This window comes from Columba livia, chromosome 7 (assembly GCF_036013475.1).
Source record: "Columba livia isolate bColLiv1 breed racing homer chromosome 7, bColLiv1.pat.W.v2, whole genome shotgun sequence".
NCBI lineage: Eukaryota > Metazoa > Chordata > Aves > Columbiformes > Columbidae > Columba > Columba livia.
This window is the reverse complement of record NC_088608.1, coordinates 35,212,849-35,234,066: the sequence shown is the minus strand read 5'-3', so window position 1 is coordinate 35,234,066 and position 21,218 is coordinate 35,212,849. Positions and strand designations below refer to the sequence as shown.

At 43.0% G+C, this 21,218-nt stretch overlaps 1 protein-coding gene across 25 annotated transcripts in view; it reads left to right on the top strand.

Annotated features, from left to right (window-relative positions):
• The window catches only part of HDAC4 (histone deacetylase 4), a 228,949-nt gene extending 209,130 nt beyond the window's left edge, over positions 1 to 19,819 (top strand). For all 25 annotated transcript variants that reach the window (XM_065069250.1, XM_065069252.1, XM_065069248.1 and 22 more), the window contains 6 exons: positions 880 to 977; positions 9,240 to 9,358; positions 10,982 to 11,115; positions 16,071 to 16,155; positions 18,333 to 18,474; positions 18,993 to 19,819. In XM_065069250.1, coding sequence (XP_064925322.1) covers positions 880 to 977; positions 9,240 to 9,358; positions 10,982 to 11,115; positions 16,071 to 16,155; positions 18,333 to 18,474; positions 18,993 to 19,032 — 618 coding nt within the window. In that variant the 3' untranslated portion in view covers positions 19,033 to 19,819. The remainder of the gene's footprint in view (positions 1 to 879; positions 978 to 9,239; positions 9,359 to 10,981; positions 11,116 to 16,070; positions 16,156 to 18,332; positions 18,475 to 18,992) is intronic.
• The last annotated feature ends 1,399 nt before the right edge of the window (positions 19,820 to 21,218 follow it).

The window sequence follows — 21,218 nt, the reverse complement described above, 5'->3', positions numbered from 1 at the left end:
TAGTGAATAAACAGCATCTCTTTGCATCAGGCTTAGTTTCTGCTTCAGGATACACAAAGGTCACAGACGTACTTTTTTCTGACCTTTTAATAATCTGTTAGTCTGATTTATCTATATTTTAAGGAAACACCAGACTATACCATACACTCCATGTTTACCATTTATAGTAACTTTCAGATATGTGATTCCAGACCAAATAAAACAAAGAATACAAACAAATTCAGTTAAAGCCACAGATGGATAAATAACCCACTGTGGATGAATGAACCCTCCCTGTTTCTCTACCAGTAGTATTTGCAGCAATACAAGAAAAAATGTGAAATAAAAGCCCTGCAGCTTTATCTAGCCTGAATTATCTGGCTGTGTATAGTATAACACATTAGTTTTTGATATTTTTTTTTTTTTGCTTCTTGGAAGCCCCTGGTTTATTTTTCATTTTTCCCCCTTCCCAGCTATTTGCAGTCAGTGCAAATGGGGATGTTTGCAGTACATGCAAGGATAGGGATGTACTTACATTTACCACCCACATGTCCCTCAGGCAGCTCAGATCTCTTCTCTGTGAATCATATTTTTCCCCAGCAGAGGGTGAGCTCGCTCTGATTAAAACTGGGTCTTTTCCCCCAGTTGCAGCTGTGATGAAGTGTCAAGTATGCTTCTGAATAAAGCTAAAAACAGATTAAATTAAGGAAAGGAGGAGCTTTATTTTCAGTCTCTTCTTGGGGACTGAGTCCCTCTAGAGAGAATAATTAACCTAGCTACCAGCAAGGTATTGTAGCAAAATCCACGTTCAACTGGAAGAATAGCAAGATGGCAGAGATGTGTTGCCAGAGTTCATTGTTTCCATATGTGTAACTAAAAAGTACCATCTCCCTTTTGCAGGTTGGCACCGGAGCAGGAGTTGGTTTCAATGTTAACATGGCCTTTACTGGTGGCCTTGATCCACCGATGGGAGACACAGAGTATTTAACTGCTTTCAGGTAATATTGAAGTTTTCCTCTTTCAAACAAATTTTTCACCTAAACTGAGTTTCTTTTTCCTCGTACAGTCCTCCTTGATCTTGAGTTTCTCTCCTGCTAAGTTTAGAAATACGAGATTTACATGTAGTTGCAGTTACTTTTTGAGTACCATAATAAAAATAAAGCTGAATTAAGTAAAGAGGGTATTACTGGGCATAAGAAGTGCGCCTGGGACATTAGGAGATTGACATACTACTCAGCACAGATTGATGGATGAATGTAAAATGTCTGCTGATATGAATAAGCCCTTCTGGGTTTGGCTAAAAATCTTTTTGCCTTTTTGGGGTGAGTATTTCTATGAGTAAACCCACCTGGCTAGGGAGGAGAACCCAGAAAGACTTTTAACAGGTCATCATGAGTTGAAATTTCGAAGCGCAGCTGCCCCAAGGTTTGAGACGTCATTACTGTGCTGCAGATGATAGTGCTTGACTTTTGAGCAAGTTGCCTGCTCAGTCCCTCCCTTGCAAGAGCTCAGCTCACTCCCAGGTGTACCTAGCAAAGCGACGTGGGCTTGTTTTGATAAGCTTCAGATTTTATTGGTTTTCACCCAAGATATCAAATACTCCTGTTCCAATCAACTGGAAATTGAACCAACTGTTCGTGCTTTTCTTACTGGGTTCTGGTTTCTCCCCAGAAGCAGCATGTTGTCTGTTATGAATAAAAATACAACCTTCTCTTAAATATGTGTTTGCCATCACTCACTGTCAGTGTGAATGAAGGCAAGCAGAGCTGTGGAGTTGAATGGATGTGTTGCTGGAATAACCTCCTTGAGTAGCAGGAATAGTAAATATAAACCACTGTAACAGTAAATATAAACCACTGTGCTGGGTTATATAAGCATATTCAAGCTCAAAAAAATCTGATGTCATTTGAGTCTCCAAATGGAGCAGGTAGTGAAGCCGCTTGTCTATGTCCTGCTTGTCTTATTGCCCTGCTCACAGAAGCATGACACCTGGAGATCACAGAGAGGTATCTGGAAGGAATCGTTTGGTTTTACCTTCATTTTCCTCCTTGTATCAGCATCATCAGAAGAGGTGCATGAAGCTAAACACACATTAGCTGATTTGCAGTCATGCACACCCAGGTTCTGGTTAGGGTTAGGGACATTTCTGAGAACGTCACTGTGGGAGCACTGCAACAGTGTGGGTTGAACATCGCACCCCTCCAAGCAGCTAATGGGCAAAATACCCCAAGAGGGTGATTGTACATCATTGGCATTTTGGGGCCTTGCTGCAGGTCTGGAGTGATGCATTTGCCTCCCAGAGCTGCAGAAAACGGGAAAAAGAGGTATTAAAATTAACTATGGAAGCAACAGAAGAGCAAGGTGAAAGGAAGGCAGATCTCTGTGTAGAGGAGGACTTTAAGTAATGCAGTAGTGAATAGAGACCAGTGGGAGACCACACTTTACTTTTTGATATTCTTTCCAGGAGAACAAATGTAATTCTCTGACCTGCTGGATGTATAGGCTTCATTTTTCTTAAAAACTGTCCCGTTCTGCCCCCTGCCTCCCCCATGCTGTGGGTCCATCCTCCCCAACTGGCACCTTTTTAAACAGTTCCTGGTTGAAGTGGTTTTTTGTCCTCAAACCAGATCCAGTGCACTTCTGGCGACCACCCCGCATAAATTCAGGAAGGCACACACTTGCCAAAACACAGGACATGAATTTCTGGCGACAGGCAGATGGAATATCACCTTCATGGAACAGCATTAAACCTGGGAGCATTATTTTCTGTTCTTCCCTGTGCACGTATTTGTATTCCGTTATACTGAGCAAAAAGAGCTTGTACTCTTCAGCCTGCCATTAAAAAGCCTTCCAAGAATGTATACAATTTAAAATAACATCTAGTCAAATAACTGTCATTTGTCTTGATGTTTTATTCCTGTTACAGGAAAGCAGCACTTTCCTCCAAAGTGGAAGTCTGTTTATCCCAGCAGTCAACAAGACTGATCTCTTCATTATAAAGAGAACCTGTAGCTCGCAATGGAGTGACATACTTGCTATTAAATATTAATTGAGTTTCAAGGCTCCTGGAAAATTACTCAGTCTGCACAGTAGGGCCTTTGCCAGCCATTGCTTAATAGGCGCTGGGGTCTTTTTGCCCAGAGACTGCGGCTATTTGGGGAAGATATTTTGGAGCAAGTCACAGCCATTATTTTGACGGAGTTTTGGGACGTTGTGACTCATCCTCCTAGGTAGCACCTCCCGTAGCCTGCCCCATGTGCACACCTTCAGTCAATAGCTTAAATTGGAAGCCTTTTTTAATCTCATGCCAAGTTTGGTCATGATAATACATTATCAAGTGACCTTTTTGAATCTTAACCAGCTTCTTTGAAAAACATTTTTTTTCCCCCTGAATCCTTCTATTGATTTTAATGTAAAATAATGCTTTGAAGTTTGCAATTTATAGTCCCCCGAGAGTTAGAAAGTGAAGGGAATGGGTCATATATCCTTTTTTTTCCCCCTTCTTTTCTTGTGTTAGCCCCTTGAGACAATGCATGCCTTCAAGGCAGCACCTTGTTATTCCACCCCATCGAATGCCACGTTGCATTTGCTGGGGATCAAACCTAAGATGAAGAAAAGATAAGAAAATTGGCCATAATGAACTCCAGAAGCAGCAGGCATTTTCACCATGAACTTGGAAACTCACAGTGGAGAACGGAGCTTTAATTCAAACCAGTCCAAATGCCAAACTGTGAGGCTTTGAAGTCTGTAGAGGAATCAGTGGAAATCCTTTGAGCTAGGCAAAGATACTGATATACTTTTTCTTCTTTTTTTTTTCTTTTCCCTTTTTTTAAGCCTTAACTCTTCACATGCTTGTCTGCTTTTAGGGAAGAAAACCCTCTTTCCACATAAAATGAGCAGAAGAAAAATAAGCAACATTCTTTTCTTTTTTTTTTTTGTTTTATTTCAGGATGAGCGGGTGTATGAATTTGATAAAAGCATGTGCTCTAATGAAATAATAGCTGAGATAATTGTCCTCATAAATTAGCCTTCTGATGAGTGAATAAATAAATCCCAATGAAACCTGTCATCCCCGCACTGAAAACTTATTTCAGTGTCGTTTTACTCGTCCCGACGAAAGGTCGGTAACGCGCATCAGTGATTTTTCTACTGAGAATTTCTTCTCTGAACCTTTGGCTTCCCCTTATTTGCAGTAGAGCCAGGACAGCCTGACCTCTTGGTGTTTGTTAATACCGCCGAGCCCTTTCAAAAGTGAGAACAAGAGTTAAAAACGCAAAGCGGAGAGCAGCTCTCTGTCGCTTATTGTCTTCATAACCGAGGGCTGAAATCACCGGCTGCCCCGTCTCGAGGTTGGGGTGATATCATGATTGCTGTAAATTCTTTTTTTGGGGGGGAGTGAGCAGGGTGGAGTCACCCTGGTCACTAATAAGATGTACAGAAGGGATTTGGGGAGTTTGCTGCGAGCTTTGGCGTTCGTCCACCCCATCGTAGCGGCGGCTCTGCCTGCCCGAGACAGCCTGACATTGTAATTTAGCTGACCGATCGCTGGGCAAAGGTCCCGCGCCTGAACTCACCGCCCAAGTATGTGGGCAACACAGATTTCACAGATTAGGCAGAAATGTGTTAAACTCGAACGTGAAAAATGCGGGGCATATGATTTTAAAAGGCCTTAACTCATCAAAATGTTATTGGTATTTATCGCTGTTATTCCGTAGTTATAGAAACAAACGGTTGTAAAATTTGGGTTTGGTTGTTTGGTTTGCTTTGGGTTTTTTGGGAGATTTTTGGTTTTGTTTTGTTTTGTTTTCCTGTGGTGGTGTGGGGTTTTTTTCCTTGTTTTGTTTTGTTTGATTGGGGTTTTTTGTTTGCTTTTTCGTTGTTGTTTTTTCTGTCAGGGTCTGTTGTTCCCTAGCTTGTTATACAAGCAGAGATCTTGTTTGCTTCTATAAATCCTCATGACGTTTTCAAAACCATAGTGCACAAACCCAGCTAAGAGACCTGCAGAAAAAAACGCGAAGACAGTGGCTAATTCCTTACTACACAGGAACAATTACTTAGTGAAATTAGAGTGTATTATCCACAGGAGTTTTCCCCTGAATTTACTGTAAGAAAGTTTCCCTGATGATTTTAGCAGTTGTGTTGTCTCGTGCAAGTTTTTTTCCCCTACCCTGAGGTCTCCCACGCAATTGTAATTCCATATAGAGCTTGATTCCGTGTTAGTTTTATTTTCATTTAAAACACCTAACCCAGAAGCAAAAGCCAGGGCTGTATTTGAAAAGTCCCTCCTGCATTTCTCGGAAAGTATTAAATGAGTTTAGGAGGCAATTTTGGGGGGGGATTTTGTTTGTTCCTTCGATCCATAAGCTGTATCAGGAGTGAGTAAGAGGGAGAGGGGGGAAGATGATGATGTTTTGCCTGGAACGGTTGTTTCTGTATTAGAGATTTCATGCTCTCCTGACACCGATTTTGTCCCCAAACTCCTAATTCTTTTTGACATAGTAAATGACCATGGAGATGGCTGCTTGGAGAAATAAAGACCCGAGTCTTCAGGAGACTGATTAGCCTTAGGAGCAGCAGATAACATTTTGGTTTATATATATACATATATATAAGGCTGACAGTGGGAAAGTGTCTCTGAAAAAAGTCCTCAGCCTTCTAAGTTTCACCGATTTCCTCACTTCAATTGAGTATTGAAAGAAAATTCTCTGTAGGATTATTTAATCTGCCTGTCATATATCAGCCATTTAATTGGTGCGTTGGCTAGTAACACACTAAAAATTTTTCGTTCTTCTGGAATATAGATATAAAATTGTATATTTTTTTTTTCTCCCCCAAATGATGTCAGAACGTGATCACTAATTTTTACTGTTTGCAGCCATCAGTGTTGACTAATGCATATCTGTTCAGCTTAGCTGTACTCTCAAGGTGAAATGAAACGATTTACTTTGTTGTAAGCAAGAAAAACAACCCTTTGAAATTTAGGAAATTTGAAGGTAGCCCTTCTGTTCTAAAAAATTCTGCATGATTTGTGTGAATATTCAGTCATACAAAGCTTTTCATTCCCTGGTGAATAACTCTACAGCCACTTTATCCATTAGTTAAAAGACCCAGTTCCAGACAAAACTGCTCACCTTCTTGATAGTGATTTTAATCTATGGCGCTTTTTTCAGTGCTATCACCAGGGCAAAGCCATAGGATTGTTTGCAGTTTAGTTGTTGCTTTCTCTTGAGGACTTAGCATTACTGTGATGGATATGAGCAAAGAAGCTGCTTTCTTCTGTTCACAAGAAAAATCAACAGATAAAAGATTGGGTTAGATGCGTGTGAAACGCCGCCCAGAGATGAAGTCCAGAAAGATCGTTTGAAAGTGGTTTGTTTGCTTAAGTCTTAAATATTAATGTGTTGGGGTTTTTTGTGTTTTGTTTTGTTTTTTTTAAAATTAAAAAGGAAAAAAATGAGGGAGTGCCGAGAGGCAGGAGGGGTTTGGCCCTTCTGCGTCAGGTTTTATGGCCAAAGATACGGCTGCTTACATACGTGGTGAGCTTCAAATAGAGCCGAGACTGCAGCTTTGGAGTGCTGGTGTAATACTGAGTTTAAGAGAGAAAGGCAGAAGAAAGAGCAGCCCAGGAGTGTTTGCATAGGAGTCCCAGGTGAAGGAACGGGTTCAAGTCTGGATTTGGGAGTGTTCCTGAGTTTGGATGCGTTCATGATGGCTGAGGTACTAAAAGCACCATTAGCTTATTTCTTCCAACAAAAATTCACTGTGCAGACAGAGCACTACTAGCAATTGCTCAGAAATGAAGATGCTTGCAGGGGTAACCAGTTGTGGCCATGTGGTCACCTTGTCCTGCACCAGAGAAAGCTCTGGACATCCTCAAAACAGCTTATTCTAACTATTGTCAAATACCGATTGATTTACTTTTAAACAGCGACTGCTGCTTTTTCTCTTCTGGAATTTATACAGGCAGGGATCAAAGTTAACTTGCTGTTGGCTGTGCTGCTGGAGGGTGGCTTCAAACTGTTGTCACCATGCGGGGACATTCAGCCGAGCATCACCAGCACCATCACCAGCTGTCCCTGCCCCTTGGGTGCGTTTGTGCTTGGGTGTCAGCTGGATGAGCCCAGCTGACAAAACGTCACCAGTTCAGGGTTGCTCGATGCTGACAGACCGTGCACACAGCTCGGGGGTGCAGGTTTGGGCTTGATCTGCGAACTGGCTCGTGGTGACCCCATGCATCACTTGAGGTTCTAGGAGCTCCCATGGTATCATAACTTTTGGAGGGGGTGGGGAAAAAGCAAACGTGATGACTTTAGCAGTTTTCCTTGGGTTAGAAATTAAAGAGCTCAGCAGGACTTCAAAGCTCAGTGAAGAAAAACCACAACTCTACCACGTGCACTTGCTTCGAAACTGCTGCTGTAGTCCTTTGTGAGAAGTGGTGATTTCTACTTAAAACGTCTGTGGGTTTCACCAAACAGATTTTGTCAACTGTAAAGTCATCAGCAGAAATGACGCTATTTTGTCTTTCTTATGTAAACATCTCCCTGAGGACAAAATGTGTGCGGCGATCACGTCGTTTGGGGAAAACACTAAAATTCCTCCTTCAGATTTTGTAAGAATTAAAAGAAAATAAGGTCCTTTTTGCATAGGTTTCTGTGTCTGTGTGCACTGAGACTGGCAGGCAGGAAGATTGCAGGAGAATGTTAGGTTACTGCAGCAATTAGTTGGCAAAAAATTAAAGCTAGGTGGCTTTTATTTTGGACTGCATGTTGTTCCAGTGCCTTGACCAGACTTGCAATGTGCCCGGTGTCCCTGCCTGTCTGCTCGGTGGTGGCGATGGAAACTACTTGATGAGTTTGACCAATACTGGAAGTATCTCATTGCATGGTAGAGGTTAACGCTCCATTAAAAATAAACTGCAGAGGGCAAAATGGCATGAGATCGGTGTCGTGGCTAATACAGGTTGCTAATACAGGATGTCTTGTGGCTGTTTAACATCGTTGTAGCTAGAGATGTGAATTTTTATGAGTGTTTTGATAGCACTTGAGCAATCTCAGCACTAAACAGACCTTTCTGGGATCTTTCTGTTTCTCAGAGCATCACATAGCGACAATGCTCAATAAAAGTGAAGTTCTCACGTATGCAAAGATATTCACAGATTCATGCTTTGGTATATGAACAACTTCAATTCATGCTTTAGAAAGTTAACCCTACCAGTAGCTGTTCTTCAGATGGGGAAATGGGAATACTGTTGTCTTCAGTACCAGCAAGGGATGGCGTTGGTCAGGCTGCCCTAGGGATACATGCAAGGTTCAGTGTGTATGTTTATTATGGAAAAAAAGGAACCTATTTTGGAAAGTACTGCTTTAGATAGAGGGCAACCCTCTGTGCACATCCTTGCTTTTCCAGCATTTCCTGCAGTTATCAGAACCCGATGGAAGACTTCAAAACAAGCTTCAAGCCCATGTCTGTGGGTACCCCAGGGTGAGCTACAGGCATGAGAAGGTGTTCATAGTAGACTGAAGAGAGAAGACAGAGAGAAAATAATTTTGCTGAGAAACAACAGAGATAGACCTCTTATTTCATTCAAACACTAGCTTTAGCAAACAGCAGTTCATGGATACTAAGCATTCCAGTCCAATTTTTTAGCAAAAAAAAAAGCTTGAGGGCAGGGAACCAGATTTTGCAGAGGCATATTTGGGTGGGATATTTGCATATTAAAGCTTTTTGCCCTATGTAATATCCCCAGCCTTTCATTATGGTAAATGAAAAGTGCAGCAGGGAAAAAGCTAAATGGCTTTGCAGATGCTACAAAGGCTAATGGAGATAGTTAGAAGGAGCAAAAGGAGACAAGTGCCACAAACCAAAGTCACCATCAGGTTTTCCAGGTGGTTTTGCAGCCTGTGCCAGATGATGCCTTCTTATTTTCTTATCCCCTCAGCATCTTGTCTGTAAAGCAAGACATGATCACAAATGGAAAACGCAGCTTATGGCAAGTTATTTCCTTGATGAAAACTCGAGGCTGGTGATGGAGGAATTAATTGACATTACTGGAAAAAATAACCTGAGATTGACTTTAAAACTGTGCTGCATGGCGGTGCAGGGTGTTCTGCCAGACTTGTAAGAAAATAGGAGATGGGTTTCGCTACCGTGGAATAATAGTACAAGGTTTTATAACAGGTTTGTTCAAGATGGTTCGAGTGTTCCTGCGTTTGTTCAAGAGCCAAAGTAACATGTCTGCCATTGTTAAATTTTCATTGCAGAACGGTAGTAATGCCCATTGCCAACGAATTTGCCCCAGATGTTGTGCTGGTGTCATCTGGTTTCGATGCGGTGGAAGGCCATCCCACACCTCTCGGAGGATATAATCTATCAGCAAAATGTAAGTTGTGGATTTACAAGAGTAAAGCTCAGAAACTGATGTAAATTGCTGCTGTCCTAGGGACTAAAGTACAGGTTTTGCCCTTTGGTGTCTGTCTTCAAATCTTTCATTTCAATGGCAAACTTCTCAGACTTTTTGTGGGTGTTTTCATGTGTTTTGTCCTTGCACTTGTAAATATTTGGGTCTGGCTGAAGCCTTCGTTGTCTTGAAGCAATGGAGATTTCATTTTCAAGTGCAAGAGTAAATTATTCAAGGAAATAAAGTCCTTTGTAGTCACTTCTCTGTGCAAGGCAGCTGCTGTATTAGAGTGTTATGCATTTTTAATGCACAATTGCAGAAAGAGACAATGTCAGCTGTAAACACTGTACCCTGCTATTAATACTAGAAGTTGTCCCGTTTTTCTTCCAGGATACCTTACTAAAAATTTGAGCTGAATATTTTTGTTCTCCATCTTTGAAGCAATTATAGAGGCCCACAAAAACATCCCTTTTGCTTTGGATCCATGATGTTTTGCATTGTGCTGTCGATACACTGAAGTTTTTTTCCCTCCTTGGTTATGCTGGGTTTATCTGGCAGTGTTTCATTCAAGTCAGTTGACAAGCCAGTTTTTCTTGTGAAAGGACTTTTTTTCTTGTTTTATTTTTAAGAGTTTGCTTCAGCCAGGAAACTTACTCTCCTCAGTGAACTTCAGAACCTCGTAAGGTAGCTAAACCTATAAACTTTATATAAGAATAAAGTGAAATAGATTTACAAGACACAAGTTATTTAAGATATCCAGAAACACTTTGTAATGAGAAGGTCTTGTTTACCTGCTTATTGCATTTCCTGTGTTCTGCTGCTCTCACAAAACAATTATGGAATCAGCCGCGAATCTTTTTATCTGACTGTTAATTTGCCACTTTGCAAAGGCACTCGTGAAAAACCAAAAGCAAGGAGCGTGGATGGAGGGTTGAAATGTTTTTTCAAAGGGGGAAGGTTGCTTTGAGGACACGTTTTTTAAATCCTCGCAGCTTGGTTCTGTTTTGTTTAAGGGGTAGAAATGTATTGTGTGTCATATGATCAAAGTCCCGGGTGCCCCAGGAATTTTTATAGCGTATTATATACGGGAAGAAACGTCTGTTAAGAACTAGATGTCAGATATCTCTGGGGCACTGAGATGCTGCTATCGCAACTGAAAGCACCGGCAGCAATTTTACTGATTTCCCCTCCTCCCTCCCCCGTGACTGCTCCGACTTTGCATCTCACAAAGCAGGGCAAAAGCCGCCTCCTTCCACCCTTTTTTCCTCCTTCCAAAGGAGATATTTGCCGCTAGATTTAATTCGGGGTGCGGAGGGGCGGCGGGGAGACGGTGGGGCCTCTCACCTGGAATAAACTCCAGCAAAGCACTCCTGGGGAAAATCCGGCTCCGTCCCGCAGCGCACAGGGGGAACCGCGGCTGGGATTCTGCAGCGAGCGCATTAAAACCCAACCTGGCTTATATTATGCGTTGAGTCCTTTCAGATCCCTTGTGGTTTTTTAATATGATGTAATTCCTCTCTATAATTCTTTGATCCTTTGCCAGGAGCCTGATTCCAGCCGCAACCTTTGCCCTTCTCCTGCATTTCCTCTTCTCCCTCGTTACAGGTTTCGGGTACCTGACGAAGCAGCTGATGGGCCTGGCCGGGGGTCGCGTTGTCCTGGCCCTGGAAGGAGGCCACGACCTGACAGCCATTTGTGATGCCTCGGAAGCGTGTGTTTCTGCTTTGCTGGGGAACGAGGTACAGAGACGGGCAGTACCGGGGGCCGCCACCTCCATCCCCTCTTGAATTTGGGCATCTTGTCCTCTGAAACAGTCAATTCAACAAATTTTTGTCATCGTTTTGGGTCCTTTTGACACATGTTGATTTAAAGAGTACATGTATAATTTGTTTAAAAACTACCCATGTTGACAGTCCACATAGCTAAGAATCGAATTTGGATTTATTCTTTATGCGAATAGCTTGCTTTGTGCTCTTTGGAAAACAACCAATTTGTTTAGTTTTTTTTCTGAAGCCTTCTCTTTGCAGACCCCCCTCCAGTACTACAGCCTGTACCAGTTGCACTGGGCAGCTTGCTTGACATTTTTTTCAGTTGTACTTTTTTCCTTTGACATTATATTTTGTATGTTTTGCAAATCGCTGTGTTGGAAGAGCGTCAGATGTATCACGGAAGTTGGCCAGAAAGGCCAGAGTATGTGATTGCAAGATAAGAGCAAGGCAGACAATTACATGAAAGAAATCTAGTTTTTGGTTTCTGGGGAGGTCACGGTACTAGAGGCAGATACTTCAGCTTTTCTGCCTGCTTTTTTTCCTTCTCACTTTTACTCTCAGAGAGATTAAGGAAGAAATTATTCCAATTCCCTGTGCCCATTCTCCTTGGTGCAGCAACTGCTGTAGCTGGCACTGAGTGAGCAGCTCATGCCTACATTTCTTCCAATGTGGTTGATATTTATAAGTTCAGTGGTGGCATTTGACATGTCTTTGGGCTCGGGGAGTTCAGGGGTCATGTGCTGCAGAAATATGGCAGCAAGGAAATACAGAAATCAATTATTGGCAGCGAAATCCCAGACTGGGGCTCTTGTGCATCTGCTGTGTGTATACCTTTTCATACTCTTCTGTTCAAGAAGCGTATTTCTGTATCATTTGTGGGCACTTGAGGGTCAGCAACTGTTTAGTTTGGGTCAGCCCTCCCTCTTTCTAGTTCATTCCTCCTTTTTGGACACCTGTTCTCCACATGGACAATGACCACAGTCCAAGTGGTTGAGTCTTGGACGGGCACAGCAGACTGCGAAAGTGCCTTGCATCCATTTTCCATCTCGCTCAGCCCACAGCCCTGGGCACGGTCCCTGCTCGGTATCTGCTGCGGGTGTCCTGGTATAGCTGGGGCTTTGGGGCTGTTCAAAACAAATCATTGAGGGCTGATAGCACAAATCCGTCAGCATAGAAGCAATAGATTTTTTTATTGCAGCACCCGTATTTAAGCTGACAGCTGATGGCACTGTTGTCACCGCAAACAACCTCTGGGTGCAGCCGGCTCTGATGGCAGGATGACTTTGAAGGGGAGACAGAAGAAATGACGGTGAAGGATGTCACTCTTCTGGCTTAACATGCTCCTGCGATGCAGGCAGGTGGCCGCAATGCAGTGTGAGGATCTGCGTGCAATAAATAAGCACTTGATCCAAGCCATGGACGTGTTTATAAGTACAGGGCTTTAGGGAGATCCCAGCACTCACAATAGCTTGGATGTTGTCAAGTGACTGAGTGTTTTCATTTAGCAGAGTGAATATTGTTCCTTAAAGGTAAACAATCTTTTTTTTTTTCAATGCCTGAGTCAGGACAGCTATAAAATACTTAAAGATGGCCCTATTCTCACTTTTCCTAGGTGGGCTATAAGACTGCGCAGAAATCACGATAATGTTCTCTGACTTGCACATCAAAAAGCAGGAAACGCTAGTTTTATCAAGGTCTTTCATAAAACCTTTTTAATGCAAGGAAGTCGGAGGGAACTGCTGTTGCTTTGTCCCGCGGCGCTTTGATGAGGTTTGATATACAGCGTGTCAGGCGATTTCGCATGCGTGCACACGGGCGGGCAGCTGCGGCCGGCGACGGGCTGCGCAGAGGTTTGCTGGCTGGAGGGCGGTGGCGGAGTTATGCAGGGGAAACGGTAGGAAATGAGGGGAGCGGTGCCAGTCCCCAAAGCGCCTGCGTTCGCTGACAGAGATCAAAACTCCCGCTGTGGAAAAAAGCGTTGCGCAAAGGCAAGAGCCGCCTCGTTCCCAACTGTCCAGGAAATTAAAACACAGCTTTAGCTTTGCAGCAGGTTATTTTAATGTGAAGTGAGTTAGTGCTGGGCAAGGTTGCTTGAAATTGTACATACGTTGCTTTAGTTACAAATTCAATTGTGCAAAGCTTCAGTTGGAAAATCAAAGGCGAGCATGATGCAGGGAAGGTCTGGTGATTGTTCAGATCAGTAAGAACGTGATCATAAACCATTGCTTTAAAACCTTTTCTTAGTGCCCAGGGGTAATTCCTTCCTTTCCCAGAAGATCAGTGGGTGACGCTGTTGTCTGTGAGTGTTATTTCAGGAGGAGGAGTGTGCAATAGAAACAGTTCATCTGTGAATTAGTACGTGTGTGACCAGGCTGTCTGGTGTTTCGTGCTTTCTATCAATATCAACAGAGAGGTATTAGAAAGCTCTTAAAGATTTGTCCAGGACTTGCTTTTGCCTTTACTTAATATCATACAGAAGCCAGTTTGGGCCAGAATTCTTTTTAGAATGGGGAATTTGTGAAAATTACAATCCAGAATTATTAAACCTGGAATGCAGCAGTTTCGAGTCCTGATGAAGGGCCTATCAAATGGCTGCCATGTGGTTGCAAGAGCAGATCTCTTGGCATCGAACAACAGAAGTTGCACTTAAACTTTGCCATAGATTTTTTTTCTGTTAAACTGTGGCAGCTGCTTTGCTGGGGAATATCTCTGGATGAGCCTTGATTAGCATTTTCAGACACAGTTAACAGCTGTGGACATCTCTTGTTTTGGATACCTGACTATCCTAAGGTCTTCACTGGCTCTTCAAAGAAGAAACACACACACAACAAATGAATAGTAACTGTGGATTGGTTTTGAGTCCAAGTTTCTTGCCCAGTGGGAATTGAATCAAGCATCATAGCTACCACAATAAAAGGTTTAATAACTTCATAAAGGGCAAGGGGACAGTGTTAGCTTTTCAGAGGACAGTCTTCTCAATGTGAGAGAAGTAACCCAATTGAAGAAGCCATTCCCCTCTTCTTGGGAGGAAAATACCTCCTAGAAAATAAGAGGAAACCATTAAGCAAGGAGAGGGCATTTGTCTTGCTCTCCCCATCTTTTCATTCACCTTTTCTCCTGCCCTGCCTGCTGGAGCAGTGTTAAATCTCTAAAAATAAATGGGAAAAGCGTTATCCTTCATTGCTGAAGGGAAAGCTGGAGTTATTGTCTGTTGGTCACCATAGGTGCATCTGTCCATGCCAACGCAAAGGTGAACTGGATCCCCTGGTAGTTTTGCAAACCGAAGGGCAACTCTCTCCTGGACAGTAGGAGAGCTTGCATCTGAAAACAAGCCTTATGTGCACTTAGTTTGGGCATTAGTTTTCTGTATAGCAAGCCTCAAGTCGGCAGAGTGCTGCGGAACAATTTTATTTCTTTATTTAAAACAGCTGTGCTGATCAAAGCGTGGTCTCAGCAGTGTGTGCTACCGCTGATAGAGGAGTGTGCTCCCTGACTGATACCACTGGATCTCCAGGAGCTCTAACGGAGATGTAGGTCTGGTGGCAAAACCACCTTCTTGCTGGCCCAAGGAATCACCTCCTTATTTCACCCCCACGGGCTGGAGTAGCCTGTGCTGGCATCAGTGTGGGTGTGGAGGTGGGAACTGCGTCCAAACCAGCACTTGGCCATTACAGTCCTGCAAGGCAACTCCATCAGCATCATGCTGCTCATACCAGTTTCGTAGACAGGATTTTGCAGGTAGATCCACGCCACAGAGCTTTTTTCCAGTGTTACTGGAGATGGACTTTCTAGCAAAACCAAGTCCCAAGTTCCTTGTTAACTGTTATTAGTTCATTGGTATTTTATTGCTCTTAACAGCTGGTAACAAAGGCAGCACTACCATTGTGAGGGTGGAATGTATGTTAGAGAAAACAGAAATCATCAATGTGCCATTTGCATTTACAACATAAAAGCAGCCAAGCCCAGAAAGACACCTGCTTGTTATGTGCATTTATATTGAACATTTTTGGGGGAGGCTTTCTGTGTCATTTTTCTCACTCAAAGTCTCAATACCAGCAGTGTGCTTTTGCTGTCACCTTTTTGCATAAAGAGCAAAGGAAAGAAGCCAGCATCAAAAAGCCTAAATTTTAATACCCAACTATGAGCCTTAGTGGTAACCTCAAGGCAATTTTTATTTTTTAAGATTAGCTGACAGATCAAATGCTGCTCTGCCCTGGCAAGACTAGCCCAGCAGCTGGTGACAGGTATGGATGGTGACTGAAGTTATAGTCATGCTGAGTGTGGCTTTACAGCAGTGTGTTGCTGTTTCTCTGTACCAGAATTAGGCTGCTTACTCTTTGGGTACAGATTTTTTCAGTTAAGACTTAATAAATACACTGGATTAGGTATTTAGAAGAATTAAAAAGCTACGCCTTTCATTTCTTTAGAGGAAGATCAGAAGTGTGGCTCTTACCATATTTTTAAGTCCTTTCTATTCGCACATTATTTTGTTTTAATAGTGAAAACCTTGCAAAAACGTAGATCCAAGTGACAGTTCATAAAGACCCATTGTGAAAACAGCCTTATTTTTGTGGTCTGTGTAATAGTGTCTCTTCATAGTCTACATCAGTGGCTGCAGCGGGTTCTTTAGGAGCAGCCCCTGTGCTGAGCAGCTGCTGAGCCCAGTGGAGCTGCAGCATTTTGTGTGTGGAGCAGCATCAGGCAGGAGGATGCTGCACTGAGTGTCACAAGAGCACTTAGAAAGTCTTGTCTATTTGGGATATTCGACTAAAGATGGGTAATAGGAACCAAGCGAGTGGGGTGGAGGCGTGATACAGTAGAGCCATTTGCTAAACCGTGCTTAATGCTTGGACCTTAACTTGAGATAATAATATTAACTTGAGATAATAATAAGATTCATTCAGTGTTTGTTTCTCTCTCTCCAGCTTGACCCTCTTCCAGAAAAGGTTTTCCAGCAGAGGGCAAATGCTAATGCGGTGCATTCAATGGAAAAAGTAATCGAGATACACAGTGAGTATAGCCCCATTCACCCAGCTGGTTCCCTCTTGGATTGTTCTGTGGGACACCCATTTGACTTCTCCATCATCCCAGCAACTCTGTGTTCCCTCATCCTAGCTTATGGGTGGTCACTGCACTGAGAACTGGATTTGTGCAGCCACAAGCTGGTCTTACTGGGCATCCAGCAGCAGATCAAGCGATGTGTGGGGAACAGGGAAACACTTGGGCACTTGAGGAGGAATTAGTATTGAACCCTCTAAAATCTCTGTAAAGGATGGGCTGTCCTGCACTTAGAGTGTGGCCTTATCTCTTCAAAAGCAATTCAAATATCTGCAATTAATGAAAGTCTTATCAGGTGTTGTGGCATCCATTAGTTAAGAATGGATAGGGGCGAAAGTTAAACAGAATATTGCATAAAGTTGCTAATATTGTGGGTTTATTTAGCTGGGAAGGCTAAAGTCATTGTCGTTGGAGCTTTCCTGGAAACATTCTTGGGTGATGGAGTGAAGGACTGACTCACATGGGAATCCCACTGCCAGGTCCTGGCATCTTCCTGCTTCAAATGTTTGGGGGCTGGAGCAGCATCCCTGTGAGGACAGGCTGTGGGAGAGTTGGGGTTGTTCAGCCTGGAGAAGAAGACACCTTACAGCAGCTTTCCAGTGCATAAAGAGGACCTATAGGAGAGCTGGAGAGGGACTTTTTACGAGAGCATGTGGTGACAGGACAAGGGGTAATGGCTTTAAAGTGAAAAGGGGTAGATCTAGATTAGATGGAAGAAAGGAATTCTTCACTGTAAAGGTGCTGAGGCACTGGAACAGGCTGCCCAGAGAAGATGCGGATGCCCCATCCCTGGAAGTATTCAAGGCCAAGCTGGATGGGGCTTTGAGTGGAAGGTGTCCCTGCCCACAGCAGGGCTGTTGGAACTAGATGTATGATTCTGTGATTCTATGAAAACCAAAGGGGCTCATCTCCATTTTACAGAGTGAAAATGGAGCTTAAAAGATGCCAAAGTATTTTTTTCCCTGAAAATGCCCAGTGACTTTAGAAGTTTGAATTACATTTCCAAAACTGCTGTGTAGAGTGAGTATTTGGCTCTGATGGGACATCTCAGCAGCACTTTTAGCCAGCCGGAGTTGTTTTTTTAAATAAGCACAGCAAATTAAAATGGACTTTGAGTAAGACCCTCAGATCTGCTGCCTAACAGAGGAGAAGCAAAGATGTTTGAAAACATGTCTCTCCTCCCCATCTGCTGGTCTCGCTGTGCAGATCCTGGCTTTGAAGCTTTGCTTCAGCTTCTTGGGTACCAGCAAATTCAGTGTGTTGTGCCTGAGGGCCCAGGGAACATCCTTTATTATCTCCCTCTGAAGCCTTCTTTGTGCTCTTTTCACTGGAAAAGGTTGTTTGGCATGGCAAACTGCAGACATAAAAAATAAATATGACTTAGACTGCCTTCTTTAGTCTTAGGTGATTTACTCACCAAAGGATAGCAAGAACCTGGCAGTCCAAATCTGGAATACACCGTTCCCTCTTGCACATTTTTCCTGAGGTCTAAAAGTTTCTGAGGATTTTGAAGTGAAAAAGGAAGCATAATTATTTTTTTAGCACCTAAGTGTCTGTTTCCTTTCATCAAAGTAAATGGATACTAAACACCTCTTTGCAGCTTGGATCCTCACCTCCAGCTCTCCTCGTACATTTGTCCTTTTAAAACTCCAGTTTCCACCTCCCGCCTTTCTTCCCTAGCCAAAGAAGAACATATTTCATTGCAAGACAGGGATTCAGCCCCAGTTTGACATCCTAGTTGTCCTTAAGGTGCCTGCTTATCAATGCCCTCAATACCTTTTGGTATTTAAAAATTTTGATTTCAAACTTAGCTCTTCAAGACAGCAGCATCTATTAATGCCATAGTGTTGCATATAAGTCACCAGGGTCTGTGTGGCCTCGCCTCACAAGCCAGGGCTCCCTTGGCACGTGTTCCCAGGATCCCGGTTCCACCCGTAGTTCCATCCACAGCCCTGGGACCTCGAGATGGTCCTTTAAGTGAGAGGGGGCACGGATCAAGGTTGCATGTTGCGTAAGCACAGTGAGTCTTCTGCAGACAGGTCTTGGCCATCTGCTGGGCCTGGGAGAGCAGGAACGCGGTGCTGGACCCATTACAGTGCATGTGTCCTAATTGCCTCTTCTCTCCCTAGGCAAGTATTGGCATTCACTCCAGCGTTACTCCTCCACGGTGGGGTACTCCCTGGTTGAGGCGCAGAAGTGTGAGAATGAGGAGGCGGAGACGGTAACAGCCATGGCGTCCCTGTCAGTGGGCGTGAAGGCAGCTGAGAAGAGGTGAGTTGCTTTCCTTCCCATTTATCATCACATCTCAGAGCGTGTCTGGGCTGGAGGAGCTGCGGTGGGCAGTTTTTTGGGTTAATCCTCTCCTTGTAACCATTGCATGGGCATTGCCTACATCTCCTGCCCTCTGCGGGTTTTGCACTGACCTCCTGGGCTCCTGGAGAACAGCAGTGCCATGAACCTCACGTGTGACCTTAGCATGGTGCACTCTGTGCCAGATCCCTCTGCTCCAACCGCAGCTGAATGTGGGTTTGGACCGTGAGAAGAAATTGAGTTTTGCTGCACAAAATGTTAAATTTGCACAAGTGAAAGCAGGTTGTCTAAAAACTTTCCTGATGGCAAGTTTTAGTTGCAGGCGAGTCAGCTGAGCACAACTACCTGGGTGGGAAGGTGATGGGAGGTGGGAACGTAAGGCATGAGACTGAGCACCACAAATTGTCCAGCTCTGTCGTGCTTAACAGTCTTTTCTCTCTTTCCACCTTCCCATCCTACCTGGCCATGAAATCGCTCAGACCTGATGATGAACCCATGGAAGAGGAACCTCCCCTGTAGCATTCACCTTCAAGCTGGAGTTCTGTTTGTTCGTCTTCGTCTTGAAGCTCTGCCAAGAAGCTTTCTCTTGTTACTCCTGTGTCCTGTCATGGTTTTTTCCAGAATACAGAAGGACAACCAGGTGTAAAACAAAGCAACCGAAAAATATCTCACTCATATCTACATGCGTCTACAGTATATATTTGCTGAAAAAGAAAAATGCTGGTGAAGAGCAGTAAAGGACTGACAATGCTGGGCACTCTTCCTCTGATCCTCGCTGGGAGCAGAAAGGGGAACGACGCCCGTGAAGTCTTTGGCAAAGTTGCCAAAAGAAAAAATCATCAAAGATTCAACAACACATACGAAAATAAAACAAATAAACCTTAACATAGAACTGGTGCTTACAATTTGATTACCCACAATTCAGCAATCTCCGCTTGAACCACTCGACCCATCTTGTAGTTTCATTTCTTGGACTTTTTAAATGGCTCTTGCCTGCCTGTGAGTCAACGACATTCTTGTCGAAACCAGAACAATGGGAGATGGTGCATTTTTAACGGGGAGGGACAGGGAAAGAGGGACTGGTCTTACATCTAAAGGAAAGGGAAAGAGAAGGGGGGAAATGGTAGCCCAGATGGAGTCGGCTTTATTGTCTCCAAAGCCATCTGAAGATGAGTTTGTGCCTTTTTTTTTAATTGATGGATTTGGTGCAGCTGGATTTTCTGAAGTTTGAGGAACAATGCCTTAAGTAAACAAACAAACAAACAAACAAAAAAGTAAAAAAAAAAATAATAATAATAAAATAAAAGAACACAGCAGTTTGTGAATATTTTTCCTCTGATTGGGAAAGCCAAGAACTGCCATCAGGAAGGAAGACTTTTGGCTTGTGCTGGCATGATGGTGGGAAGCAGGCATGAGCTGAACAGAGCGTCTCCAAAAACTGTCTACAAGTTTGGATTTGTTTTGTTTTCTTTCATTGCTGTTTAAAAAAAAAAAAAAAAAAAAAAAAGAAAAAAAAAGGAAAAAAAAATTAAGGTAGTTGCCAAGAAAGTGGCAAATACTGTTGGGTCTTTGAAATTCAACCATTTTTCAAATTTTCAAATGTTTTCTCACTTCTACATTACGTAGTAATTGAACTTATCAATTTGGTTGTTGAAGCATGTATTAGACACAAATGCAGGTTTAAGACTGGAATGCTTTTTATTAAAAGCAACTAGCATGAGATATTGCTTAAATTGTTAGGTATAAATATATATATGTGTATAATGTATATTCCAAATGTATTCCAAGCTTAGAAACCGGATTCCTATGAATTATTGATAAAAATATTTATGATGCATTTATAGAAAAATATATGTAATAAATGCACACTATAACAGTAGCCATTGGAAGCTCCCTAGGGACAGATTTGTGAATTGGAACGTAAAAGGTGCTTTTGGAAAAGGATCCAGGTTGAAACTTGAGGACTTTCAGACAACAGGTTGGGAAGTTTTTCAGAAAGCCAACACGTTAGCCACTGGGCAACTACCCTAAACATTTGTATTTTAATTTAAGGTTTTTAGTTTTGATCCTTTTCTAACAAAAAAAAGAAAAAAAAAAGAGTTTTTTATAGCGAAGACTATGAATTTGCTGTTAATTTTTATATCGATATTTCACAAAACCCTCAAGAAGCCTTGTTTGTGTGACTCTGACATTTATTTTCTATTTGGCAGGTTTCGTTTCCAAACGGCAATAGCGTCTAAACCTTTTTTTCCTCCCACTTTTCTTGCTTGTACATTATTTTCCTTTTTTGTTGTTTTTTCTTTTCCTTAAGTCTTTTGTACAGTGAGCAGCTTTCTGCAGACATAAGGAACTGTGGCAGGTTGTCAAGAGTTTTATTTTTCGGACAGGGTGCATTTTTAACGAGGAGGAGGGAACGCAATGGGCTCTTTTGTATAATGATAACCGCCGACTGTATATTTCCTCCGTTCTGTTATAGTAGCTATGTAAAGAAAATAAGGAGTTTTCTTACCTTTGACACAGTAGTATCGCAATGGGCGATGTCTTTGTCCTCTGCGCGGATCGTAGCGAGGATTCCGGGCGGCCGCAGCAGCCGCCCACCCTTGGGAAGGCTCGTCGGACACTCGCTGGCATTTTTCTCTCCGCCGGACAGACAGACACGTGCACACACCTCTCCGCATCCTCTTCCTCCCTCTCTTTCTCTCCTC